This window comes from Pyrus communis, chromosome 5 (assembly GCF_041283825.1).
Source record: "Pyrus communis isolate YQ-2024b chromosome 5, ASM4128382v1, whole genome shotgun sequence".
Classification (NCBI taxonomy): Eukaryota; Viridiplantae; Streptophyta; class Magnoliopsida; order Rosales; family Rosaceae; genus Pyrus; species Pyrus communis.
Window position 1 is genome coordinate 3587311 of NC_142569.1, and position 25011 is coordinate 3612321.

The window sequence follows — 25011 nt, forward strand, 5'->3', positions numbered from 1 at the left end:
CTTGACTCTGTTGGAGAGTGTCTCAACGACCTTGCCAGTGGTGGTTACCTGAGCACGGAGAATATCTCTTTCCTTACCGACCTCCTGGAGCGGACTCGGCAACATTTCTACATCTTCGAGCGAGCCCTTCAAGCCGAAGATGACTTGAAGGCTGCCAAGGTTGCGCAAGAGGCCGGCCGAGCTGAGATGGAGGCAATCAAAGCTAAGAAGGCGAAGCTGACCGAGTTTGATCGCCAGATTTTCGACCTCCAGCGTCAAATTTCTGACCTTCAACGGCAAAGGTCTGCTGCTGCTGCCGAGCTTGAGAAGGACTTCGGGGCCAACAAGGCTCGGCTAACGGCCTTCTTTGCTGGTGCACGGCATGTCCAGCAACTGCAGAACAACAGGAAGACCAGGCAGGCTGAGATCATCCTGGGCGAAGCGAAGTGGCTGGAGCTAAAAGCTGCCCTTGAGACTTACCTCCCCTCGACCCCTTAGGAGTTCACCATTGTATTTGTATTTCTTGTAATGATTTTTGTTATCAATACAATGGTCGTTTTGCTACTAAGACAATGGTCGTCTTGCTCTCAATACAATGGTCTTACTCTTGCATTTCCCATGTAATTGGATAGTACTTCTTTAAAAACTTTCCATTAATCGGCAATTTGTGAACTGAACCCGTCCGATCTCTTAGATGATATGCCCCCTTGCCGAGGACTTTGTGAACGATGAATGGCCCTTCCCAATTTGGCGACCACTTGCCAAATCTGGGGTCTTTAATCCCAACAGGCAACACAGTTTGCCAAACCAGTTCTCCCTCGCCGAACGTTTTTTGTCTTACACTCTGATTATATGCTCGCTCGGCAATTTTCTTTTGTGCTATCAACAAGTTACCCGCGTCGATTCGACTTTCTTCTAAGTCTTCTAACTCTTGTCGCATCGCTTGACTATATTCAATACTGCACAAATCATTCTGCTCAATTACTCGCAACGAGCTTATACTCAATTCGACTGGTAACATAACGTCGTGTCCATAAGTTAACGCGTAAGGAGTGGTTCCAGTGGCCGACCGAGGTGAAGTTCGGTATGCCCATAATGCTTCATTTAACTTCAAATGCCACAACCCCGGTTTCTCTTTTACCATTTTTTCAAGGATGCCGATCAACACTTTATTGCTTGCCTCGGCCTGCCCGTTTACCTGTGGGTAATACGGCGTAGATTGCTCCAGACGGATATTCAAACTTGCTGCGTATTCCCTAAACCTATCGGCCGTAAATATAGTGCCATTATCAGTTATGATCGTTTCTGGCACGCCGAATCTGGTCACAATATTCTCCTCTACGAAGTTGCATACCTCTTTAGCAGTTAATTCGGCGTATGACCTTGCCTCGACCCACTTAGTGAAATAGTCAGTTGCTACCATTATCCACGCGTGTTTCGTTGCCCCTGATGATGGCGTGATTTTGCCAATTACATCCATTGCCCAACCCCTGAACGGCCAAGGTTTAGTGACCGAGTGTAGTAATTCAGCCGGGGCTCTCTGTACAGGTCCATGAATTTGGCATGGTACGCACCTCCGTGCATATTCGATGCAATCTTTTAATATATTGGGCCAAAAATAACCGTGTCGTCGGAGCAACCAGCGCATCTTTCGTCCGGACTGATGTGCCCCACAAATTCCTTCATGTACCTCGGCCATTACTTGGGCGGCCTCGTGTGGGCCGAGGCACAATAGTAGTAACCCGTCCTCGCCCTTGCGGTATAACTCATTTTGGTACGACACGTAATTCGTGGCGTGGACCTTCGTTCTTCGGTCATGTTTCCCATTGGGGTTATCGAGGTATCGTAACATCGTCCTTCTCCAATCATCTGGTTCTACTTCGACGGCACATATTTCCACGGGATCTCCTCGTTCTAGTAGGGATGGGAGAGACATTACCCTTGTGCGTATTACGTGTGCGCGCTGGAGAGTTTGCCGATTGATCAAGGCTGGGTACGAGCGCAGACTTGTGACTGCAATTCGGCCTAGCTTGCCCCCCATGAGTTGTGCTCCGGAGGCGATCTGGGCGAGTTCGTCGGCGTCTGTGTTGTGGATGCGTGAAATGTGTTCAAATGTGATCCGTTCGAACGACTCGGCCAGGTAGGTGGCGACCATGTGATAGGGCGTTAAAGTACAACTCATGCAACGAAACAGGCCGTTTATCTGGTTAATCACAAGTTCGGAATCACCGAGGACGAGAACGCGGGAGGCCCGTAGATCGTGTAAAACGTGGAGGCCGATAATGAGGGCTTCATATTCAGCCTGATTATTGGTGCAGCTGAAATCTAACTTGAGAGAAAAATACCATCGGCAGTGGTCAGGCGATTGAATTGCAATTCCCACACCCACCGAGGTCGAAGTGCTGGAACCATCAAAATGCATAGTCCAATGACTATCGCGCGTGGTGATTAAACCGATATCGACGTCGTCTCCCTCAGAACCATAAGGGGAAGGGTGTTGGGCCAAGAAATCGGCGAGAGCTTGCCCCTTGACGGCCTTTTGGGGTACATACTGAAGGCTGAACTCGGATAACGCGAGCGTCCATTTCCCGATTCGGCCTTTGACAATAGGCCGAGTGAGCATGTACCGAATTACGTCTGTTTGGGCGATGACCTGCGTTACTGATGGGAGCATGTAATGCCGAAGCTTGGATGCAGCAAAAAACAAAGCTAAGCACAGTTTTTCGACAGGGGAGTAATTGAGCTCTGGTGAATTCAGATTTTGGCTAAGATAAAAGATCGCTTGTTCACGCCCTCCATTGTTGTCTTGAGCGAGGAGACAACCAATGGATTCAGTAGCTGCCGAAATGTATAATTTAAGGGGTTTGTTGCGACATGGTGGAACGAGCATGGGTGGGGTTGAAAGGGCCACCTTGATTTGCGTAAATGCCATTTGATGCTCTTCGCGCCATTCAAATTTGTCGGTATCCTTAAGTTTCAAGAGCGTAGAGAATGCCTTCATCTTACCCGCCGAATTGGCGATGAAGCGACGGAGGAAATTTATCTGCCCGAGTAACGACTGGAGCTGCTTCTTTGTCGTCGGTGGTGGGGCGCTAATGATGGCGCGGGCTTTATTTTCGTCGACTTCGATACCGCGGTGGTGCACTAAAAATCCTAGGAAATTACCGGCCGAAACACCGAAAGCACACTTGGCCGGGTTCATCTTGAGGTTGTTCTTGCGCATGCGAAGGAACGCTTGCCTCAGGTCGTCCAGATGTGTTTGACGACGTTTGGATTTTACGACCACATCATCGATATAAACTTCGACGATTGTACCGATTAAGTCGTGGAAGATCATATTCATGGCTCGTTGGTATGTGGTGCCGGCATTCTTGAGGCCGAAAGGCATAACGACCCATTCATAAGTACCAAGTGCCCCCGGGCAACGGAAAGCCGTCTTGTGGACGTCAGCTTCGGCGATGAAAATCTGGTTGTAACCCGCATGACCGTCCATAAAAGATAGCAGTTCATGATTAGCTGCGGCATCAATTAATAAATCTGAGATCAGCATTGTATATTCGTCCTTGGGAGTAGCCAGATTTAGATTACGGAAATCGATGCAAATGCGAAGGGCACCGTTTTTCTTTAACACGGGGACGATATTGGCCAACCATTCGACATACCGAGCGGTCCTAATAAATCCGGCTTTTAGAAGCCGAACTAATTCTTCCTTAATGCCGAGCTGTACTTCGTTCGAAAATCGGCGAGGAGGCTGTCGAAAAGGTTTACAACCCTCCTTGATGCGTAGCTCATGCTCTACAAGGTTTCCGTCGAGGCCTGGCATTTCATGATAGCTCCACGCGAAGCAATCTTTAAATTCGTGGAGTAACTTCCGTAGTTCGACCTTCATGGACGGTGGGAGTAACGCGCTAATAAACAATGTTCGAGGATCCTCGGCCGTGCCTACGTTAACTTCCTCTAACAGGTTCTTGACTTGAGGTCGATGGTCTTCGAGTTCGGCCGGCGCAGCCTGAACTTTATCGAAAGATAGAACGGGGCCGTTATCTGCTTCGGCCAGAAATTTGATTAAATTGACGCCAGAGTGTGGTTGCTTGGTAATGGCGTACCAATGGGCCAGCAGACGTTCCATTGTAGATGAAACCGCGGCCTGACGCCTTTCTTGCGTGGTGTGCTCAATCATCGGCATTGGTGACTAGATCTGCCAAACCAAGTCTCGCCGAATCCTGTTGGACAGTCTCGGCGTCGACCTCAATTACTTTCTGTACCGAAATTCTCGTCGGCCGCCCATCCTCGTTAAGGCCTTGGAGGGTGATGTAGCCGACGTGATCATCGTAATAGCGAGCCTGAATCATGTTGGTTTCAAATGGCTGGTTATCGGCTGGGTGGACCACGACCGATTTGCCATCCCAAAAGATGAGGACTTGGTAGAGTGATGACGGAATGCAACTGGTTTGGTGGATCCAGTCGCGACCAAGTAATGCGTTATAATCGGTCTTGGAATCAATGACAAAGAAAGTCGTCATGTGTTGACGACCGGCAATGCTAACTTCCAACGGGAGTACGCCTTTGGTCTGAGACTTATCACCAACGAAGCTGCTCATAGTGATCCCTGACGGAATGAGTTCATTATCAGAACGGCGTAAAGCCTTCATGACGGAGATTGGCATAATGTTGACTGTGGCACCACAGTCGACGAACACCTTAGAAATGGGGAATCCTTCGATATGAGCCGTGACATACAACGGCTTCAGGTGTTGGAGATTAACCGAGGGGGAGCGGGGAAATAGCTCGGCCAAAGCTGCCGTAAGGTTGTCCCCGCTTCGGTTTTCTCTATCGTCGTCGTTTGCGACGAAGTCTACTTGCGTTGCTTCCTCGGTAACTACGTCCCCGTCCAAGAAATTCGACTGGTGGGTACCTGGCTGGAATTCGGCTGGTAGGACGTGGACCATACTGATCTCCATATGTTCGAGGACCGAGGGACCCATTGGATCGTGGTCGTCGTCGTCTGCAGAACTAACCTCAGTAGTAGTTGGCGGAACATCCTCGATTAAACTTTTGAGTTCCTCGGTAAGAGCCGGTATCTGAGACGTAGGAACCAAATCGAATGCGGGTGGGCGATTTCCCTCGACGATGTTGACTGCCGAAGATTCACGTTGATCCTTGGTTACACGGGCTCGTTCTTCATAGGCAATACGGGCATTCCTCGTGTCTAGATACGTATCCAACCGTGCTATCCGTTGTTCCTCGTCGGCCGTGAGGCCGAAAAGCGATACAGCCGAGAAAACTTCGAAATGATAACGTAAATGCTGGAGGTCTTCAAGCGAGAAGGGTAATTCGGCGGTGTCGATGTTTGTATAGGGATCGACCTCAAAACCAAGGACCCGAGCCTCCCGTATATGTTGGAACCTAGCTTTAATTGCTGGGTCGGAAGTTTTTTGGATAATTTGCTCGGCATCAGGGCAAGTTAAAGCTAAGTCGAGGGCTTCCTGACACGCCTTGGGTAATCCGTACAAGTCATTGGCGGAGTGTTTCTTATGAAACTCTCGCATGTATTCTAGGGATTCACCGAGGAATGGAGGGTGTAAGTTGCGCCGTATTTTGATAAACGGCTCGCGCGGTGGTAACGGAGAAAGTTTCCTTTCGGCCTCTTGTGTAAAATACTCTAGACGAGCTCTCGTTTCCCCAGGCCGGAGAAGGATCTTAATACGTTTCTCAGCCTCCTCAATGGTGGTTTCGAAATCAGCATCCGCTACTTTCTTCCCTTCGGCTAACTCGGTCATGATAGTCGGGGTTGGCCGTTCGCTAATATCTTCCACGGCCTTTTTTGGTTACCATTGGTTGGCCGGGCTAGCCTGCGCTTCTCGTCGCCGAGCCATGCAATCTATCCGTTGGCGGCGACGTTTTTGAGATTTAGATAGCGCCGTATACAAGCCAGTTGGAGAGTTGTAACTGTACCAGCGTTGATCCGATGTCCTGGGTGGCTTGAAAGTTTTGCGATCAACTGGCGAGCCCGAACTGTTGGTATTGCGCGAATAATAATCCTCATTATAGAATGGTGCGTCGAATTCAAGACGCCGCCTGACCGAGGTCTGTTCTTTCGGCTTTACTTGTGGGCCGAGTCGGTCGAACACTTGACGTCGTGGACCTAATCCCTTTGACGACGCCGTAGGGGCCGTTGCTGGTGTTGAAGATTTCTTCCCAGGTTCAACTGGTGTTTTACAATGGTCACATAAAACCTTCGATCCACAAGTTTCGTCGGAATTTGACCTCGTCATCGGCTCATCGGCGGGTCGCACCGATTGTTCCGTTGGTGGTGCATTTGAAAATATATCAAGCTTTAGTCTTGTTCGACCATTCCGTTGACGGATATGCTGCACCGGGACATATTCGGCTTTCCCTTTGTTTCTGGGAAGGTGAGCATCCACCATACCAATCGTTGTTGAAGGGAAAGGATTAACATCGACCGCCATCTTTTCCGGAAATTTCAACTTTCCTTTTTCGATCCAACTTTGAATTGTGTCCCGGAACACAACACAATTATTGGTTGCATGCTTATTAGAATTATGATACTTGCAGTATATCTTTCCCTTTAATTCATCGGCCTTAGGGATAGTATGTCTTGGCCGAAGCTTGATGATTTTTGCTGCCAATAATTGGTCGAAAATTGCATCAGCTTTGGTGATATCAAAAGTGTATACTTTTGATGACTTACTCGTTTCCTCGGCGGCCAAACGGGTTTTGGCGTCTTTGGTATTTACTTGCGCCAAAGCCTTGCAAACATAGGGTTTGTCTATTACTATCTCGGCCGCATCCACACTAGCATACTGAGGTTCTTCACTTTCGGCCGATGCATAGCTAACCGTGGGGTTCTTATACAACGTCCCTCGGGATGGTGACTTTGATATGTTTTCTTCTCGGAGTAGATAATCATATTGTTCGACATGTTGAGCAAGTTCGTACATATCTCGAATATTTGCCCCCAGGAACTTCTTTTTGTACTCCACGTCTAAATAGTTGAGGGCGATCCTGACGAATTCCACTTCGGGGAGTGGCACTCGGCACCAATTCCTGGCCGATTTAAACCTTGTTAGGTATTCCATTGGAGATTCGTCAGATGCTTGAGCCATTCTGGCCAACGATGATACGGACATCTCCATCCCTGGCCGATAGAATTGTTCATGGAACTTTTCGACCAACTCTTCCCAACTCTGCACGGAGTTGGGTGGAAGATTAATGTACCAGGCGAAAGCTGAGCCTGTCAGTGAAAAGTTAAACAACCGTAGTTTGTAGAAATCGCTATTGACGTCCCCACACTGCGCTGTGAACCGAGCCACATGTTCTAGTGAGGATAAAGATGATTCCCCGGCGAAGAGGCTGAAATCGGGGATCTTAAATCCTCGTGGGTATTCAAACCTTTCCACATAGGGCGGGTATGGGTGAATGAATTTTGGAAACTTCGGCCCTTTTTTAGGGCCGAATCTATCATTCTCTGGACTTCGGTCACGTTTATGGAAGCGACTTCTTCTCCCTGGCTTGGTCCCTCGGCTCTATTTCCTGGTCCTCTTCTTTCTAAGGGGACTGGTTGCGGCCGAGCGGACCCTCTCTCGGCTGGTATAGGCACATTTGTCGGGAGCTGCCGAGGCTGGCCGACCTGGCCATCTTCGAAGGCTTTACTAACCAGTAGTTCAAGCATTCTGGTATGTGTATCGCTGTTACTACGTATTGCGTCTAGCAAATCATTCATCTTCTGACCAATCGACTGCTCGACCTGACGATATTGTTCATCTAGTCGTCTCCGAAGGAATGTCCTAGTTGGTGGATCGGAACCTTCCCCACCATCGTCATCACAATCTTCCACAATCCCTTCCATGAACATTCCAGCTGTTTGATTCGGGACTGCGGGGTTGTAAGGTTGCCCACCGAGACAGACTTCATTCTCTCGGCGTGTTACACTTGTGGCCTCGGGCGGCGCAATTATGATCGGATTTTTTGTAGAGTGCAAATCCTGCCCAAGGCCTTGCACTGGCAAGTCAGTCGTTGACTTTCCCATGGTTGTTTTCTGCTTCGTAGACCGTGTCTCAATGGTCATGAACTCCGAAGGTTTAGCACAAATGGTCCCACTGGGCGTGCCAAAATGTTGACCCTAAAAATTACAAAACCTACGTGGCGCGCAGGCCGAGTAACTAGTAAGCTAACTACGTCCTTCGGTTGAATGCGGGGCGTGCCAACTCGTCGGCCGAGCTCGGCCGAGGAGTAAAATTTGTTGATGTCGCTTGGAGCGCGTCGTTGACTTCTGTATCTTGCGATTGCGACCGAGGAAGGAACGCTCTCGGTCTCTGAGTTCTACAGCCTGAAGACAAGGCTGCTAATTCTGCGGAGTTCAATAATCGTCGGAGCCCGATTCGGTCACCGTGATTATATTCGTAAGAGTATAAGCACATCGAATCGAGACCAAATTGTATGGGCACAGGTACTCGAACGTGATGTATGTCTTGATGGTAAACGTAGTTCGGCCGTCGGAATGCCGAACCCTGAAACCTACTTGCGAGTATCCAATCATAAAATAACTCGGCGTCCTGTACGCCGAGCAATGCGATTCGTAACACCTGACTATGCCGGAAAGGCTAGCAAGGTGACCTCTGCCAATAAAGGTTCGAAAACCCTTCTCGGCCGAGACTTAGATAGATAACCGGTCGACCTCGACGCAGTGCTGTTTATCCAAACTGAAGGTGCTTCTCGGTCGGCTGATTATGCGGCAGCAGTGCTGTTTATCCAAACTGAAGATGCTCGCCGGGTGCTTCCACAGTGCTGTTTATCCAAACTGAAGTTGTGTCGGCGGGGAAAAGAAAAGGAAAAATCTCAAGGTGTTTGAGAGGTTTTGCGCAGGGCAATTGTATGCTGATTGTGAAGGTCTTTTTATGTTGCATGATCTCTGGTATTTATAGCACCCCATTCCTTGAAACTGATTCCGATTTGGATTGGGAGTCCCTGTCCCATTTCGATTCTAACTCGAACAAACCTACCCCCACTGGGATTCTGAATTTTCCTTCTTTTCGGGACTCCATTCCTTGCCGGTCGAGAATCCTGGTTGTACTAGGATTTCTTCGACCCTTTTCTATTCACCCGGACTACTTGGGATAATATTTGGCCAACCCGGCCAGCTTGCCTAGGAGTTATTATTCGGCCCATAGTATTTATCATCACCTTGGGCCGAGCACATCCTGCCACTCGGCCCAACAATAACATTTTGGGCCCAAACATTGGTTAACTTATGCATAAATTGACAAACCTGATTAACAACGAACGCAATATCGGATCGAGCGTAGAGAAGATATTGCAAGGCACCCACAACACTACGAAATTCAGTGATGTCAAACAAGGGTTCACCATCACTTAAATTGAGGCGAAGTCCATTAATGGCTGGTGTGGAAATCGGTTTACACTCAAACATTTTGGTGCGTTTGAGAAAATCAGTGATGTACTTTGTCTAAGTGAGATGAAGACCGGTGCTAGTGCGATGAACTTTCATATCGAGAAAATAATGTAGAGGGCTAAGATCCTTCATTGAAAACACTTGACTCAATTGATGAATTAGACGTGTAATGTGGGGTAAGCTATTTCATGTAATAAGGATGTCATCCACATAAATCAACAGGTAAATAGCCATATAACCATCAAAGAATGTGAACAAGGACAAATCAGCATGTGACGATATAAAGCCCAAAATTTCCAAATGGTGAGAAAAACACAAAACCCAAGCATGAGGCGTTTGTTTGAGACCGTAGAGGGATTAGTGCAATTTTCATACATGAGAGGGATGTTGTGGATCGATAAAGCTTGATAGTTGCCGCATATACACCTCTTCATTCAATGTTCCATGTAGAAACGCATTTTGGACATCAAGTTGACGAAGTGGCCAATTAAAGTGAATAGCAATGGGGAGAATTAACCAGGACTAAACGTCTTACCGTAGTCCAAGCCTTCTTGTTGATGGAACCCATTAGCCACTAACCATGCCTTGTAATGCTCTATTGAACCATCAGAACGACGCTTGATTTTGTAAACCCATTTGTTGGGAATAATATTCATATTGGGTTGAAATGGCACCAAAGACCAACGTGCCATTCTTTTGAAAAACATTGAACTCGTCAGCCATCGCCATGCGCCATTCTGAAACCTTATTAGCTTGACTAAAACATGTAGGCTCAACAAAGTCGTGATCAACAGTAGTAGCAAAAGCATATTTCAGATTAGATTTACGAAGAGCAGCTTTGGCCCGAGCAACCGTTGAATGAGTCGAAGCACTTACCTCGGAAGTAGATGGAACCCTTGTACCGGAGGAGTGTGCAAGTGGCAGCAGGTTTGCAGGTGGTGTCTAATTCGGAGAATGAGAAGATAAGGGTGGTGGTTGGGTGGGAAGGACAGGGGGCTGGACTGGAGGCACATGCTTGTTTCTGCATGTATAAACTAGCAAGGAACGCTGAGTTGCAGGCTGTTGGTTAGGGACGGCTGAGACTGCGTGAACAGGCAGTGGGGCTGCGGCATCTGGTTGTGGAGAGGGCGCAAAGGCAGGGACGGGATGATGTGATGGGCCAATGTCAAGGACTGGATCCATAGACGAGGAGAGCAACGATGGAAAAGTAACAATGGGTTCTTTATATGGAAAGCTGTTCTCATCAAACACAACATGGTGAGAAAGAAAGACACGTCTCGTAGAGGGATCCAAACATCGATAACCATGGTGATTCAAAGAATAACCTAAGAAAACACAACGCTTAGAACAAAATTGCAATTTATTATTATTAGACGGACACAAATGAGGAAAATATGCACAACCAAAAACCTTTAAAAAATTATATTGAGGAGGTTTATTAAACAATTTTTCATACAGAGAGATATGTTGTAAAAGACGAGTGGGCAAACGATTAATTATGTAATTAGCAGTGTGAAAAGATTCGGCCCAATGAGAAGTGGGTAAATTGGATTGGGCTAAGAAAGTAAGTCCAGTTTCAACTAAATGTTGATATTTACATTCGGCCAAGCCGTTTTGTTCAAGATGATGGGGGCATGTGAGTCGATGTAAAATGCCATGAAAACCATGATTAACAAATTCACCACCACCATCAGTTTGAAAAGCCTTAATCTTAACACTAAACAAATTTTCAACCAAGTTTTTAAAAGTAACAAAGGTGGAGAAAACATCAGATTTTAACCTTAGTGGATAAAGCCAAGTATAACAAAAGAAATCGTCCACAAATACCACATAATACTTAAAGCTAGAAACTAACAAAGAGGATGAAGACCAAACATCAGAATGAATTAATTCTAAAGGAGAAGAAGACATGGGTGGAGATAAAGAAAATGGTAATGTATGGACAAAATTGACAAAATGTACTAGAAAAAAAGCCTTTAATTGGCAATATATTTGCAAAAATTAAATGTTGTAAAATTGAAAATGAAGGATGACCTAACCTAGAATGCCACAAAGCATCAGTTACACGTTTACCTAATAAAGCAAACACACCATGAGTTTGATAAGAGGAACGGCATGGGTAGAGTCCATTGTTACTATCACTTCTCGACCCGTGAATAAAGACTATCCACAAGTTAGGGTGTGAGCCATATATTAGCTATAGAAATAAATTCTACAACCAAGATATGGTGGAAAATAAAATTAAATTACAACGATTATACCGTACAACATATAACAAAATCTTACATAAAAATTTTCGAATATGCAGCAGAATAACAATAATACACAAACTATAACAATTCTTTCGAATGCATATATGCAAGTGAGATGCATGAAACATATGCAAATGAGATGGATAAATGTACTCACTCCCTTCTAATCCCGTCAACACATACCTAAGGCACCCAAGCCTGCACGTCCCATACCATGCTTATACCACTTGGCTTCGAATACCTTAGAATATGAGTTAACTCCTAGTCATCCCTTAAACCCAAGTTTTATAGTTAAATTCTCAATTTCCACTTTATTATATAGACACTTCTCTCGACGCCCAATTATATATTCAAGCCCTTCCCCCAACACTTGACATATACAAGATTTCATTATTTTATAATCAACCAATTGCATACTCAAGCCCTTCCCCCGACACCTGACGTATACAAGGTTTCATTATTTTATATTCAAGGCAAATTTCAGCCCTTAAATATTCTCACAACTCAAACACTTTACACAAGTCAGCACTTAACACAACACAACTCTTTTTCTTGCTTTGCAATGCATATGTATATGTATATGTACTGCACATAAAGATTAATAATCACTTACTTACCATATATAAATATAAGCATAGATTAAACTAACTAGTAACAAATGTAATAATATTTGATGTCATCATTTAAAATATTGATCATTTACCACTCCACAGAATTACCATCGTCTTGTTCACTTTCTTCTTGCTGGTACCTGTTATTAGTTTAGACAAGAATTAGACATCCATGTTAGTGAAAAAAATTGAAAGTGAAATAAGTATCTCAAAAGCAACAAGGCATGAAACTCTACTTCTCGCTTTTCCCCTTCCAAACCTCTTTTATATATATATATATCAACCCACCACTTCTACTTCTTCTTACCTCATTTCCTCTATTTTCTCACCCACAAACCGGATCATTTTCTTCTACCCGACTCTCCTCTTCCTCCCAAATGACACTCTACACTTTAATGTCTTTTTATCATCTTTTTGCTTCTCCTTTTATTCCCTCAAGCACCACTGCTTAATCTTTTTCTTTCAAATTTCTATCTCCTTTTCTTTCAAATTTCTATCTCCTTTATTTTCTACAAATCTACCCTCCTCCTCCTCTTCCTCCTCTCTCACTCTCCACAAAACATCATCATTTCTCTCCATCAACTCCACAATTAAAGGTATGGTACTAGACACTTTGGATGGAACAGATGCCTGGATTGTTTATGTATAAAGTTGTAGTTCATTTTGAAACTCAGTATTGTTCTATTAATACTGGTTTGTTAGAATTTTGGTTTAGAATTTGAAGTGAAGAATTGTCTTCGAGATTAAGATGAAAGCTTGCAAATACTATAATAATGGACACAAATATTTAAGTGGTTCACCAAATCAGCTACGTCCACTAGTATGCATTTATGTTTTCCCTATTTAAGAGAGATTTACAAAAAACATTGAAGATGACCTAGAGCCTTTACATAAGGCAAAAGAAAGGGATGGTGGGGAGAGCGGTCTGAGAAGGATAGATCTTTCTTGTTGTTGCTAAGTTATTGCTGGTGTATCTTTTTCTCTTCCATGTTCTTTCCTCCATCTGTCTTTATGGAGAAAGAAATGGAATCCTCAATTAAGCATTTAATGACACGTTTCACTTGTTTTGCAACACTTGGACATCAATCATTGGAAACATTAGTAATTGATCATCATTACAATGCATGTGGACAAATACATAAAGGCCACGTCCAAACTCTAAGGGATGTAGAATCCCACCTCTCCAAATTTGGGGGATGAATCATCACCAATCATTACCCATGATATGTGGTCCAATAGAAAGAAAACAAATGTTAAGCTAATCATTAGCCCTATTATGTGTTCCAATAAAAACACACCAAATGTTAACCTAATCGTTGATAATGGTATGTGTTCAAATGGCAAAGAGACATGTGTTAAGTTAATCAATATCATGCAAGGTGAATACAAGCATCTAAGGCCACGTTGAGCTTTAGCTTAAGTTTTATTCCTAGATCAAAACACATGGGTAAATCTACAATCAATAGGCATACAAATGGAGTTTGGTAAAAGCTTCAATCTCATTGGAGTATTTGGAATCTTGGTTGAGTAACACTGAGGATAGAAATATTTTTCAAATGATTGAGATTCCCCTAGGCTAGTGAGTAAGCACTCCTAATACCACAAAATATTGCCTCATGCATGCTAAGAAGCCAATGTATACATTCTATAGACTTCCCACCTCCACATTTAGAGTGGTGAATAATCACCAAATCATTAACTCCTAATGATTACAAACTTGCCAACTCATCTTTAAGAGAAAATATCAAGATAAAACTATTCATTTAGTCCACCTCAAACTCTCAACCCTTTGTGAGAAAATCAAGCCATACTCATCATAATCATCTTCACCAACTTAAACTAAAAACATCTCTAATCACATATGAACATGAAATAAATACTAGCTAGTTTTTGAAATAATTTGTAGCAAAAAGGATTTTACATTGAAACTATTTTACATATCGAAAGTAGGTTCTTGCATAAAATAAATCTAATAAAATCATTACATAAAAATAATTACCCACACACACACACACATATAACCATTTTTCTTTTTTAAATACGGGGTATTACAGTTACTCCGACCTTGTAAAAGGGTCATCCCCGTTCGTGAATCCTGCACACGATAAAAACGGGGATGTAAGGTAAAGAAACAATTATTATCATCTGTAAAACAGTTCAAAGAAATTACATTAGTGGAGGCTTGAGAACAAAAAAGAGTATTAGGCAAACGAAAGAAAGCAGTTTTAGTGTGAAGAAACAAGTCACCAAGTTTGGAGATTTGCAAACCTGGACCACCATGCACACCACGAATTTGATCAGTTCCATAATACTCACGAGGATTGTGAAGTTGTCCCACATCATTGGTTATGTGGGAATTGGCGTCGAAGTCAAAGAGCCATTGTTATACAGACGGGGCAACATGAGCAGTGGTAGAAGCACAAGACGAGGGGGCAACCGCATAAGCTTGAATACGAGACGAAGGAACCCTACCTTCATATGACATGTTGAGGTGATTGAAGCAATCAATAGCCGAGTGACCATAAAGTTGACAAAGCTGACACTGAATACAACTAGATGAGGAGAAGGCCAATGATGCTAGAGTAAACCCACTATAACCAGGAGCAGGGTCGAGGATGCCATTGGAGGAAAAAGGGTGACCACGGGAGGGGGCTGCAAAAAAAGAAGAAGATTGAGAAAAAATTGAGTCACCATTATAGTTGCGGGAATAGCCACCTCCACGAGAATAGCCACCACCACAACCACTACAAAGCGAACTATTGCGGCTGCGGGAGGCACCACGCACAATATAAAAAGCAGAGGTGCCGACATAAGAGGGAAGAGAGAAAATGTTGTGACGTTGTTCTGCACTCAAGAGTAAAGCTTCGAGGGCATTGTAGGTGATGAGAGTATCACGAACTTGTGAGGAAGCAACGGTGGTCTCATACTAAGGACCTACCTGGCTCATAATAATGGCAACTAAATCAGATTCAGAAACGGGGGCCCCAGAGAGAGCAAGATTGTCGGCAATCACATTAACTTTGTCGAGATAATCAGCAATAGAGAGATCACCACGAGAGGTTTTCATTAATTAAGTACGCATTTGAATAATACGATTCTGAGACGTAGAAGCATATCGTTCTTGAAGAGACGACAAGCAGAGGCCGAATCAATTTTGTTGACAATTGTAGAAAGACCTTTGGGAGTAAGAGAACTAGTAATCCAGGAGAGAATCATCTGATCATTTTGTATCAATTCACCATACAATGAATTGACTTTGTCAGTGATTTTACAGTTGGCATCAAGAAGAAACGCAGCAAGGCAGGGAGATTCACTAGTAACATAGGACAACAAATTATGGTTGTGCAGCAAGGGAAGAAATTGGGCACGTCATAGGGTGTAGTTGTTGCGGTTAAGCTTGATCGTGAGAAAATTTGTGACAGAAGGAGCAGCAACAGAGGAAGAATACGCCATAGCTGTAGAAAGAAAAAAAAAAATCATTTGAACCTTTGTCGTTAGATGCTGGCTCTTGATACCATGAAAGACAATAAAATATAGTTTGTAATCTCAACTCAATAATGAGCGAGGCATTGAGCATTAATATTTATAGGAATAATACAAAGCAATCTATGTGGAAGAGGAATACAGAAACATAATATACAATCAGAACTAGACTACAACTAGGAGTAGAACTTTGACTTGGAATAATCTGATAAATTCTGAGAATGTTTTGAAGTTGATATTTTCGGGGGAATGTCAAACACACAGAAGAAGAAAAGGTTTTCAGAGGAATGTGCAAAGCTCTCACAGAGAGCAAACACAAATATTTTTTTATTAAAATATCAGCACAACACTTTCCTTACAAGCTATATCAACCCTTGATTCATAAAATAGAAATCTAAGCATACACTTGTCCTATGAGACTAAGCATTCTCTTAACTGTTTGTTCCTTCCTTCTCAGCCATTAGATCAAAACCAAATTTCATTTAATTCCAACACTCCCCTTCAAATAAATTTTGGTTTTGATCTCAAGCATTTCTCTGAGATAGACAAATCTTTCTTTTGGTAGAGCTTTGGTGAAGATGTCTGCCATTTGATCTTGAGACTTGCAGTAGATCAGTTCAATGGTATTCTTCTGCAATGCTTCCCTTATGAAATGAAACTTCATTTTGATATGTTTAGTTTTCTGGTGAAAAATAAGATTCTTAGTCATAGCTATTGCTGATGTGTTGTCACACATAAGTGGTGTAGCATCCACTTGCATTTCACCAAAATCCTTTAACACAAACCTCAACCATATAGCTTGAGAGGTAGCCATTGCAGCACTTACATACTCTGCCTCAGCCGTAGACAGTGCAACACTTTGTTGCTTGACAGAGGCCCAAGAAAATATTCCAGAACCAAATGCAAATGCATATCCTGAAGTACTTCTCATGTCATCTTCACTGCCACCCCAATCACTATCACAGAAGCCTACTAGGATTGCTTCTTCTCCCTTCTCATACTTGATTCCATAGTCCAAGGTTCCTGAGATATACCTGAGTACTCTCTTAGCAGTTCCCATGTGAATTCTTATGGGATTATGCATGAACCTTGATAAGAGACTGGCTGCATACATAATGTCAGGCCTTGTGGTAGTCAAGTAAAGTAGACTCCCAACCATTTTTCTGTATAGACTTTCATCAACAGGTTCAGAACCATCCATTTTACAAAGTTTCTCATTTGTGATCAATGGTGTTGCCATAGATTTGCATCCTTCTAGATTGAATCTTCCAAGCAATGATTGTGCATACTTCTGTTGATGTATGAAGATTCCAGTAACATCTTGTATTACTCTAATTCCCAAGAAGTGATGCAACAAGCCAAGATCCGTCATCTCATATTGTCTCACCATGTCTTTTCTGAATTCTTCAATCATTTCTTCACAATTGCCAGTAAAGACCACATCATCAACATATATGGACACAATAAGCATATCAGAATTCTCACCAGTTTTTGTATACAAGGTAGCTTCACTAGGACTTTTGTTAAATCCACTTTTGTTGAAATATGAGTCTATCTCACTGTACCAAGCCCTGGGGGCTTGTTTGAGTCCATACAGAGCCTTGTTTAACTTATACACACTCTCTTCTTCATTTGGAACTTCAAAACCTTGTGGTTGATCCACGTACACTTCTTCCTCCAAAGTACCATTTAGAAAGGCTGATTTAACATCTAATTGATGAAGTTTCCATCCCTTTTGAGCAGCAAGAGCAACCAAGATTCTGATGGTGTCTAACCTTGCCACTGGGGCAAAGGTTTCATTGAAATCTACCCCCGGTTGTTGTGAGTAGCCTTTGGCAACCAATCTTGCTTTGTTCTTCTTTATAGATCCATCCAGATTCAGTTTAGTCTTGTAGATCCATTTCACACCTATCACAGGTTTATCACTCGGTCTATTTACTAATTTCCAGGTAGAGTTTTTCTCAATCATAGCAATTTCTTCACTCATTGCTTTCTGCCAAGATTGATCCATTTCAGCTTCTTCAAAACTCTCTGGTTAAGCAATACAATAGTTACAAACTGCATAGATCTCATCTAAACTCCTCATTTTTAATGGAGTTGTTCCTGGGGAGGAACCCTGCAGTTCTTGTCCTTCTGCATTTGAAGTAGTGGACTGAGATCCTTGTGTTGGTGTTGAAAAATCATTTTGACTTCCACCTTGTATAACAGGTTCATTCTCAATTTGCACATCAGCTTGTGATTTTTCCATTGTTAATGGAAATGAGATGGTGTCAATGTTCTTGGTTTCCCAATTCCATGCTTCATTTTCTTTTAACACCACATCTCTTGAGATAATTACTTTATGTGACTCAATATTGTAAAGCCTATAGCGCTTCTCACAGCTTCCATAGCCTACAAGGACACACTTGATACTGTTGATTTCAAGCTTGTGTCTTAATTGAGATGGTATCTGTGCATAGCAAATTGATCCGAACACCTTCAAGTGCTTCACACTTGGTTTTCTGCCACTAAATGCCTCAAATGGTGTTTTCTTCTCAAGTGCTTTAGTTGGACACCTGTTTAGAAGATACATAGATGCATTGACTGCCTCACCCCAAAAGGAAAGTGGCATTTTCTTATCATGCAGCATTGACTTGGTCATTTCAACCACAGTCCTGTTCTTCCTCTCAGCTACACCATTCTGTTGTGGTGTGTAGGCCACAGTCAGTTGCTTCTATAATCCTGCCTCTTCACAGAATTCTTGGAACTCAATGGAAGTGAACTCATCACCTCTGTCACTTCTTAGTCTTGTGATCTTGAGACCACTCTGAAGTTCAACCATCACTTTGAATTTCTTGAAGATTGTAAAAACTTCACTCTTGTTTCTCATAAAGTATACCCAAACCATCCTGGTGCAGTCATTAATGAATAACAAAAAATATCTGTTCCCACTGAGTGTAGGTGTTTTCATTGGACCACACACATCTGTGTGAATGAGTTCTAGAGGTTGGCTTGCTCTCCATGCATTTCCAGTTTCGAAAGAGTCCCTGTGATGCTTCCCCAGTATGCAACCTTCACAAGGTTCTTTAGTTTCTTATAACTCAGGAAGTCCAGTCACCATTTGTAATCTCTCCAATCTCTTTAAACTGTGAAAGTTGAGATGTCCAAACCTCTTGTGCCATAACCAAGAATTCTCTGCAATGTTTGCTTTTAGAGCAATTGAGTCATTGTATTCTAGCATAAGTGGAAAACTTTTGTTTTCAGTTATGCCAACTTGTGTCACCAAGTTTTGGAGACTTCTGTCATCAAAGATCTCCACCATATCGTCCACAAAGAGTAAGAAGTAGCCATGAGCAATCATTTGTCCCACACTAAGGAGATTTTCATCAAGGCCAGGTACAAGTATCACATCCTTGATGAATCTTCTTCCACCCTTTGTCTCTAGAACAAGAGTTCCTTTTCCAGTAGCTTCCACAAGTTGTCCATTCCCCATTTTAACTCTGCAATTGAAGCTTCTGTCAATGTTGATTAACAGGGATTCATATGCAGTCATATGGTTACTGTATCCACTGTCAATGTACCAGATTCCTCTTTTATTTTCAGTTCTTGCAACATTACAAGCATAAAAGACATTTACTTCCTCTTCTTCTACTCTATGTGCATAGTTGACAGCTTGGTTCCTTCTTGGATTACAATCTTTTGCTAGATGACCAAACCTATCACACTTGGTGCATTTGGGTTTTCCCTTGAACCAGCAAACACCATAGTGTAATTTGTCACAGATTTTACACTTGGTTTTAGTAGAATCACTGCTAGTTTCTGATTTTGATTGTGGAGTATACTTGTTATCCCATTTCTTCCATTTTCCTTTCCAGAATTTCTTTTGATTTGAGTTGTTCCCCTGAGCCTTGTAACTGTTATCTCTCTCAGTCACACTTAGGCTAGAAAAAGCCTTTCAGCTAAGCTTTCAGAGTGCATGTTTAACCTCTGCTCATATCCTTTCAATGTGCCGATCACATCCTGAACCTCAATAGAGTCAAGGTCCTTAGTTTCTTCTATAATAGATGCAATGGAATTATAGGATTTAGGCAGGCTAATAAGTATCTTCTCCACTAATCTTTGGTTTGATAGTTCTTCACCAAGAGTTTTCATTTGATTCACAATGTCAGTCATCCTTGTTAAATAAGCAGATAGAGCTTCACCATCGTTCATTCTAGTGTACTCAAAATCTCTCCTTAAACATTGTAGTTTGACAGATCTAACCTTTTTGTCACCACAAAATTCTTGTTGAAGAACATCCCACGCAGTCTTGGAGGTTTCAAAGTTTAAGATTCGAGGAAAGATCTCGTCAGACACTGCCCCTTGAATGATACCTAGAGCTTTTGCATCTCTGGTTTCATTAATCTTCATTGAGCTCTTCACCGACTTTTGATCTTCATCACTAGAATCATCTCCAGATTCTGCGCTTTCAATACCCTTGTCCACCAAATTCTAGAGATCATATGATTTGAATATGGTCTTCATCTTGATGGACCAAAAATTGTAGTTGGACCCGTTAAAGATAGGAGCCCTCAGATCTCCTCCACTGCTCGAAGTAGCCATGTGAGACCTTGTAAGAACAGATGAGGTTTTCAAAAATCTGGGATTGAGTTTCCCTCCTTTTTTTCAGAAGTACGAAGCACACAAAACGCCCAGTCCTGAAATTGATCAGAACCTAAGCTCTGAGGCCATGATAAATTCTGAGAATGTTTTGAAGTTGATATTTTCGGGGGAATGTCAAACACACAGAAGAAGAAAAGGTTTTCAGAGGAATGTGCAGAGCTCTCACAGAGAGCAAACATAGATATTTTTTATTAAAATATCAGCACAACACTTTCCTTACAAGCTATATCAGCCCTTGATTCATAAAACAGAAATCTAAGCATACACTTGTCCTATGAGACTAAGCATTCTCTTAACTATTGGTTCCTTCCTTCTCAGCCATTAGATCAAAACCAAATTTCATTTAATTCCAACATAATCTTCAGTATTAGGCGTGTCCATATTGGAGTGTGATTGTTCTGCAACAATTGGAATCAGACTTGGTTTATCAAATCTAATTTAAACTATGAGTATGAGAAGAATAAGAACTCTGTGTGTAGGGGACCCTATCATCTGTAGCCAACATGCACAATACTTTTTTTTGTTTTTGTTAATTAAATTTGGAAGTTTTTGTGATTTGCTACCCACCTATTGGAGGTGGGGTGCCTAGTACTCTTTAGAATGAAAAGAAGAAAATTAAATTCGCGGGGCTCGTAAATTTTTGACCCTTTCTTTCATGCATGAAAAACCTTGTTACCATAATACCATTGAGGGTTTAAGGAATGAAAACCGAAAGCACCACCAAAAAAAGAGAAAGGAAAACCCTAAGCTTCTAATGCTTTTGGATCAACAAGTATTTCACAAGATTTCTCGCTCGTAACATTTTTTTTTTTTTTTTAATTTTATTTTCATCACATACCCAGGCATACGTTGAGAACTTTAGCCTCCTTAATGACAATGAAGCCTGGGCTGGCTACATGACATATATTTGTATAGACTGGAAATTTGTTTGGAATACCTCTATATTCACTATTTGCACCTCACTATATATGTGGGGTCGACCAGACTAGGTCGACTACAAGGATTAAAGAGAAAGAGAAAGTTTAGTGCTAATTTCCTGTTTAACTCTTTGCCCAGTTCCATAAAGTTCTTCACCAACCATACGATGTCTGGAAATAATCTTCTTTTCCTCATAATTCTCAACACTTTGACTCAGACCCAACTCCAGTTGTGGCATCCACTCTTTGTACTTCGATATTTTTTCTTCATTTAACTGTAACGAAATTCAGGTAGTAATTAAGATGAATAAGAAATAACTTGTATATGCCCGTAGACTAATCTGCAGACTGTAAAGCATACCTCAAACCCAAATGGCGGCTCGAATTCAGTTTTGTAGCAACTGGAATTGGTGATAGAATTGTGTGAGTTTGATGGAAACTGCCTTGTGTTTCTGCTCTCTCCAAGGTTCCAGTTTGGTGGCCTTATATTGTGGGATTCCCTTATCAACCTCGGTGTGGTGTGCATATGATGCATTAGATGGTCAGATTGGGAGCCATTACAATCATCTGACCAACTGATTTTGGCAGCAGGTATTCTTTTAGCCCTCCATTGTTGTTGGTTAATCGTTTCTGATGGAGGCCACCTCTTGTCCTCCAGAAACCGGCTAGGGTTTATTGGTACAGTTTGCAAGATTTTACCCGTAGAATTGTTGGAGTTGTTGCCATGTACAAGTTCTTTGTTTAGTAGAGAACTTGACCTAATTATAACAACAATAGAAGCGTGATGTTAGTGCCTATGGCTAGATCAAAGAGAAGAATAGTTACACTACAAGAATACATACATCACTACGACATGAGGTGGCTAAAGTCACTATCAATGCCTAATGATCGTTACCGGGCATGTTTATTATAAGTAGCTAACGGCTTTAGCTACCTCATTCTGTGCCAACAATGTCGGTGACAGTTGATGTTGATTTCTTGTAGTGTTAGTGTGTAATGTATATATACCTTGAGACAGCTTTAAAATCTGGCTGTGGTTGGCTCTGACAGTCGTGTGGATTTGTTGTTACAACAATGCCACCGTTGTCCATTCCAAAGTATACATGTCGACAAGGCTGGTTGATTGTTTGGTGCACCATGCAAGATATGTTATCCCTTCCGCGCTTGGATTCGTGTTTTTCAGATAATACTGCATAAAAAATAGGAGTTGCATGGATGAATAAATTGTTTCACTTTCCTTTCCATGAACAATACTTATCACATATGAACATAATGACTTGGTATAAAGGACTATTTCCTGAAATTTTTGTTTGATAATTTGGACAGTTATTTAAGATATTATTTTGAACATAAAAGTTGTTAAATAACATAATCTAGCTAATGTTATACCAAACAGCACAAAGATGATATTAGATCAATCTTTACCTTGGCCATTCCCGTCAAGCTTCTTACTTCTATACATCTGACAATTGGAAAATGCATGATTGGGAGGAATTAGATTGGAAAAAAAGAGAAAATTAATTCTATCAGAATCTGATTTAATTATAAGGATACGATTATTTTGACAAAATAATTATTTCCGAACCTGCAAGTGACTCTTTACATGAGAAATGCTAAGTCCTCTCACATTCATTAGCTGAAGAATTAACTTGGGAGTTGCTCCTGCATCGATAAGAAAACAACAGAAACATTATTAATGTAAAGAGGACGTAATTAAAACAAGTAATAACAATACTTTAACTTGATCTTAATGTTCCCATATAGCACATGGTATTTATTTTTAAGTATTAAAAACGATTTCAAGTTTGAATCCCTCCTCTCGATGAAAATCTATCTACTTATAAACCTTAATTACTATTGATCAAGAGCGCATATTTAGGGCAAGAAAGTACTGATGTAAAAGGACGTACATGTATATATATGTATGTATCTAGCTAGAAACTTACTATCTTGGCCACCCAGTCGTTCAACAGCATGCACAAAAGAAAGATGGAGTTGAGGAGTCCACCGTAGACGAGGCATTTTTGATCTCACATATTGCCTTACTTTAACCCTCCGCCTTTCATTTCCCTCACTATCATTATATGCAGCATTATTCCCTTTGCCTCTTTCTTCACTGTCACTACTTGCTTCTTCATTCAAATCGAAGGATGAGCATTTCTGGGATGATCCCACTGATCCGTTTTCTACTTGTTCCTCGCTGATCTCGTTACTCTTCTCAGCTTCCTGATCACCAAATTCTAGCTCATCCATTATTGCTATCTAGCTGCTTAGTTCCCTAGAATGATTAGTTTCCTCTTTATCAGCTAGGTCCGTGCGTTGCTGAAAATTAACACCACCAACCAGGATTTAAATTACAGTGGATTTCACAAGAAAAGAAAAGGGAAACTATTGTTAATTGGTAGTTTAGCAGTATTTTTTTCTGCCACAGTGAGATACAACTACTGATATATTCCCAACTCTTCTGGTTGTACTATATGTTGCCATCTTGCAAACTTATTTGGTAAGATGGGAATAGAGAGAATAACGTTTTTCAAGCATAACTTAAACAGCAACGTACCCTAAGTGGTGGACATGATTAAGAAAATAAAGATGGAAGTTATTAGTAATCATCAACATGTTGACATGAGTTCAGCTATTATCTGCCCATCTGGAATCAATTAACAAACAAGAAAGAAATTAAAGCTTTACCTCTTAATTATGTTCTAATATTTAATGAATCCCCCATTTCATAATATCCATACAAAAAATGGGGTTTTATTATGATTAATCCTTGGGAGATAGAGACAGAGAGAGATCTTAAATACTAGCAGTAGATCGACAATTATATTTTACCGGAAAAGAATGTTTCTTGCAAATAATGATCCTACGGAGGTATAGTATATATCTATCCGGTGAAAATAAGCTGATGACAATCAACTTGTGCGATTAATTAAAGGTTAGTTCTCAAAGAAAACATGCTGTTTGTCATCCCCATAAACTAGGGATCCAGAGACTATGATCGAAAAAAGAAGAAAAATAAGAGAATAATAGAGACAAATGAATCACGAATCGCAATCAAGTAATGTCTTCTTGAGTGACTATACCCATCAATATATCAGTACTTTGAAAAATTTGGAATCGAAGAGAATTTAAAGGAGAAAGCAATCAAGTATACTAGGTTAGGTAAGGAGTACTTTGTAAATCAGTTTCTTTCCCCCAAAATATAAACACCATATTGATGGTGAGAGTAGTACTTGCCTCAATCCTTCTTCCAAGTACTCAAACATTTTCCTATAACCGAGATGCCGTGAGGGAGGGGATCGAAGGAGATGCAAAAGTGTTTCTTAGTTGCTTCTGAGAAGTTTTTGTTTGGTTCCAAAGAATCCAAACCATGGAATTAAAGTCATCCAAACGTAGATATTCCAAGACTTTCATGGCATAAGAAAGTTAATACCTAATACTCACATTATGGATACAGATCATGCCAGTGCTGCAACTTCCGTGGAATATTGTTGGAAATCATGTGAGCCCTCTTCTACCTTTTTCTTTTTTGCCTCTCGATCTCCTTTTTCCAGTTTTCACACTTGTGTCCTTTTAATATCCCTCTCTCTCTCCAAGCTGTGTGTTTGTGTGTGTGTGTGTCTTTCTCTCTCTAGCTCTCTCATACACGCACAAAATGCTCGTGGTTATCTTAATTGTCTTGTACTTGACCC

The 25011-nt window shown here is 41.8% G+C and overlaps 1 protein-coding gene across 3 annotated transcripts; it reads right to left on the reverse strand.

The window, feature by feature from the left end:
* Nucleotides 1–21248: 21248 nt before the first annotated feature.
* LOC137726827 (uncharacterized) lies at nt 21249–25011 on the reverse strand. Of its 3 annotated transcripts, none has more exons than XM_068465782.2 (7): nt 24764–25011; nt 23263–23638; nt 22902–22978; nt 22742–22778; nt 22325–22505; nt 21678–22074; nt 21249–21591 (listed from the first exon to the last, which is right to left on the reverse strand). In XM_068465782.2, the coding sequence occupies exons 2-7, from the start codon at nt 23567–23569 to the stop codon at nt 21403–21405; spliced, it is 1188 nt and encodes a 395-aa protein (XP_068321883.2). In that variant the 5' UTR covers nt 23570–23638; nt 24764–25011; the 3' UTR covers nt 21249–21402. The 3 variants fall into 3 exon arrangements, with proteins under 3 accessions (XP_068321883.2, XP_088549930.1, XP_088549929.1); XM_088693804.1 differs by having other exon boundaries at nt 24753–25011; XM_088693803.1 differs by lacking the exon at nt 24764–25011 and adding an exon at nt 24557–24698.

Excerpts from the sequence above, each read along its gene's own strand:
- LOC137726827 (XM_068465782.2), bottom strand. The coding sequence starts at position 23,569 with ATGGATGAGCTAGAATTTGGTGATCAGGAAGCTGAGAAGAGTAACGAG. Across the intron at positions 22,779-22,901 it reads ATGTAAAGAGTCACTTGCAG|ATGTATAGAAGTAAGAAGCT; the intron begins GTTCGGAAATAA and ends TCCAATTGTCAG. Across the intron at positions 22,075-22,324 it reads GATTTTAAAGCTGTCTCAAG|GTCAAGTTCTCTACTAAACA; the intron begins GTATATATACAT and ends TGTTATAATTAG.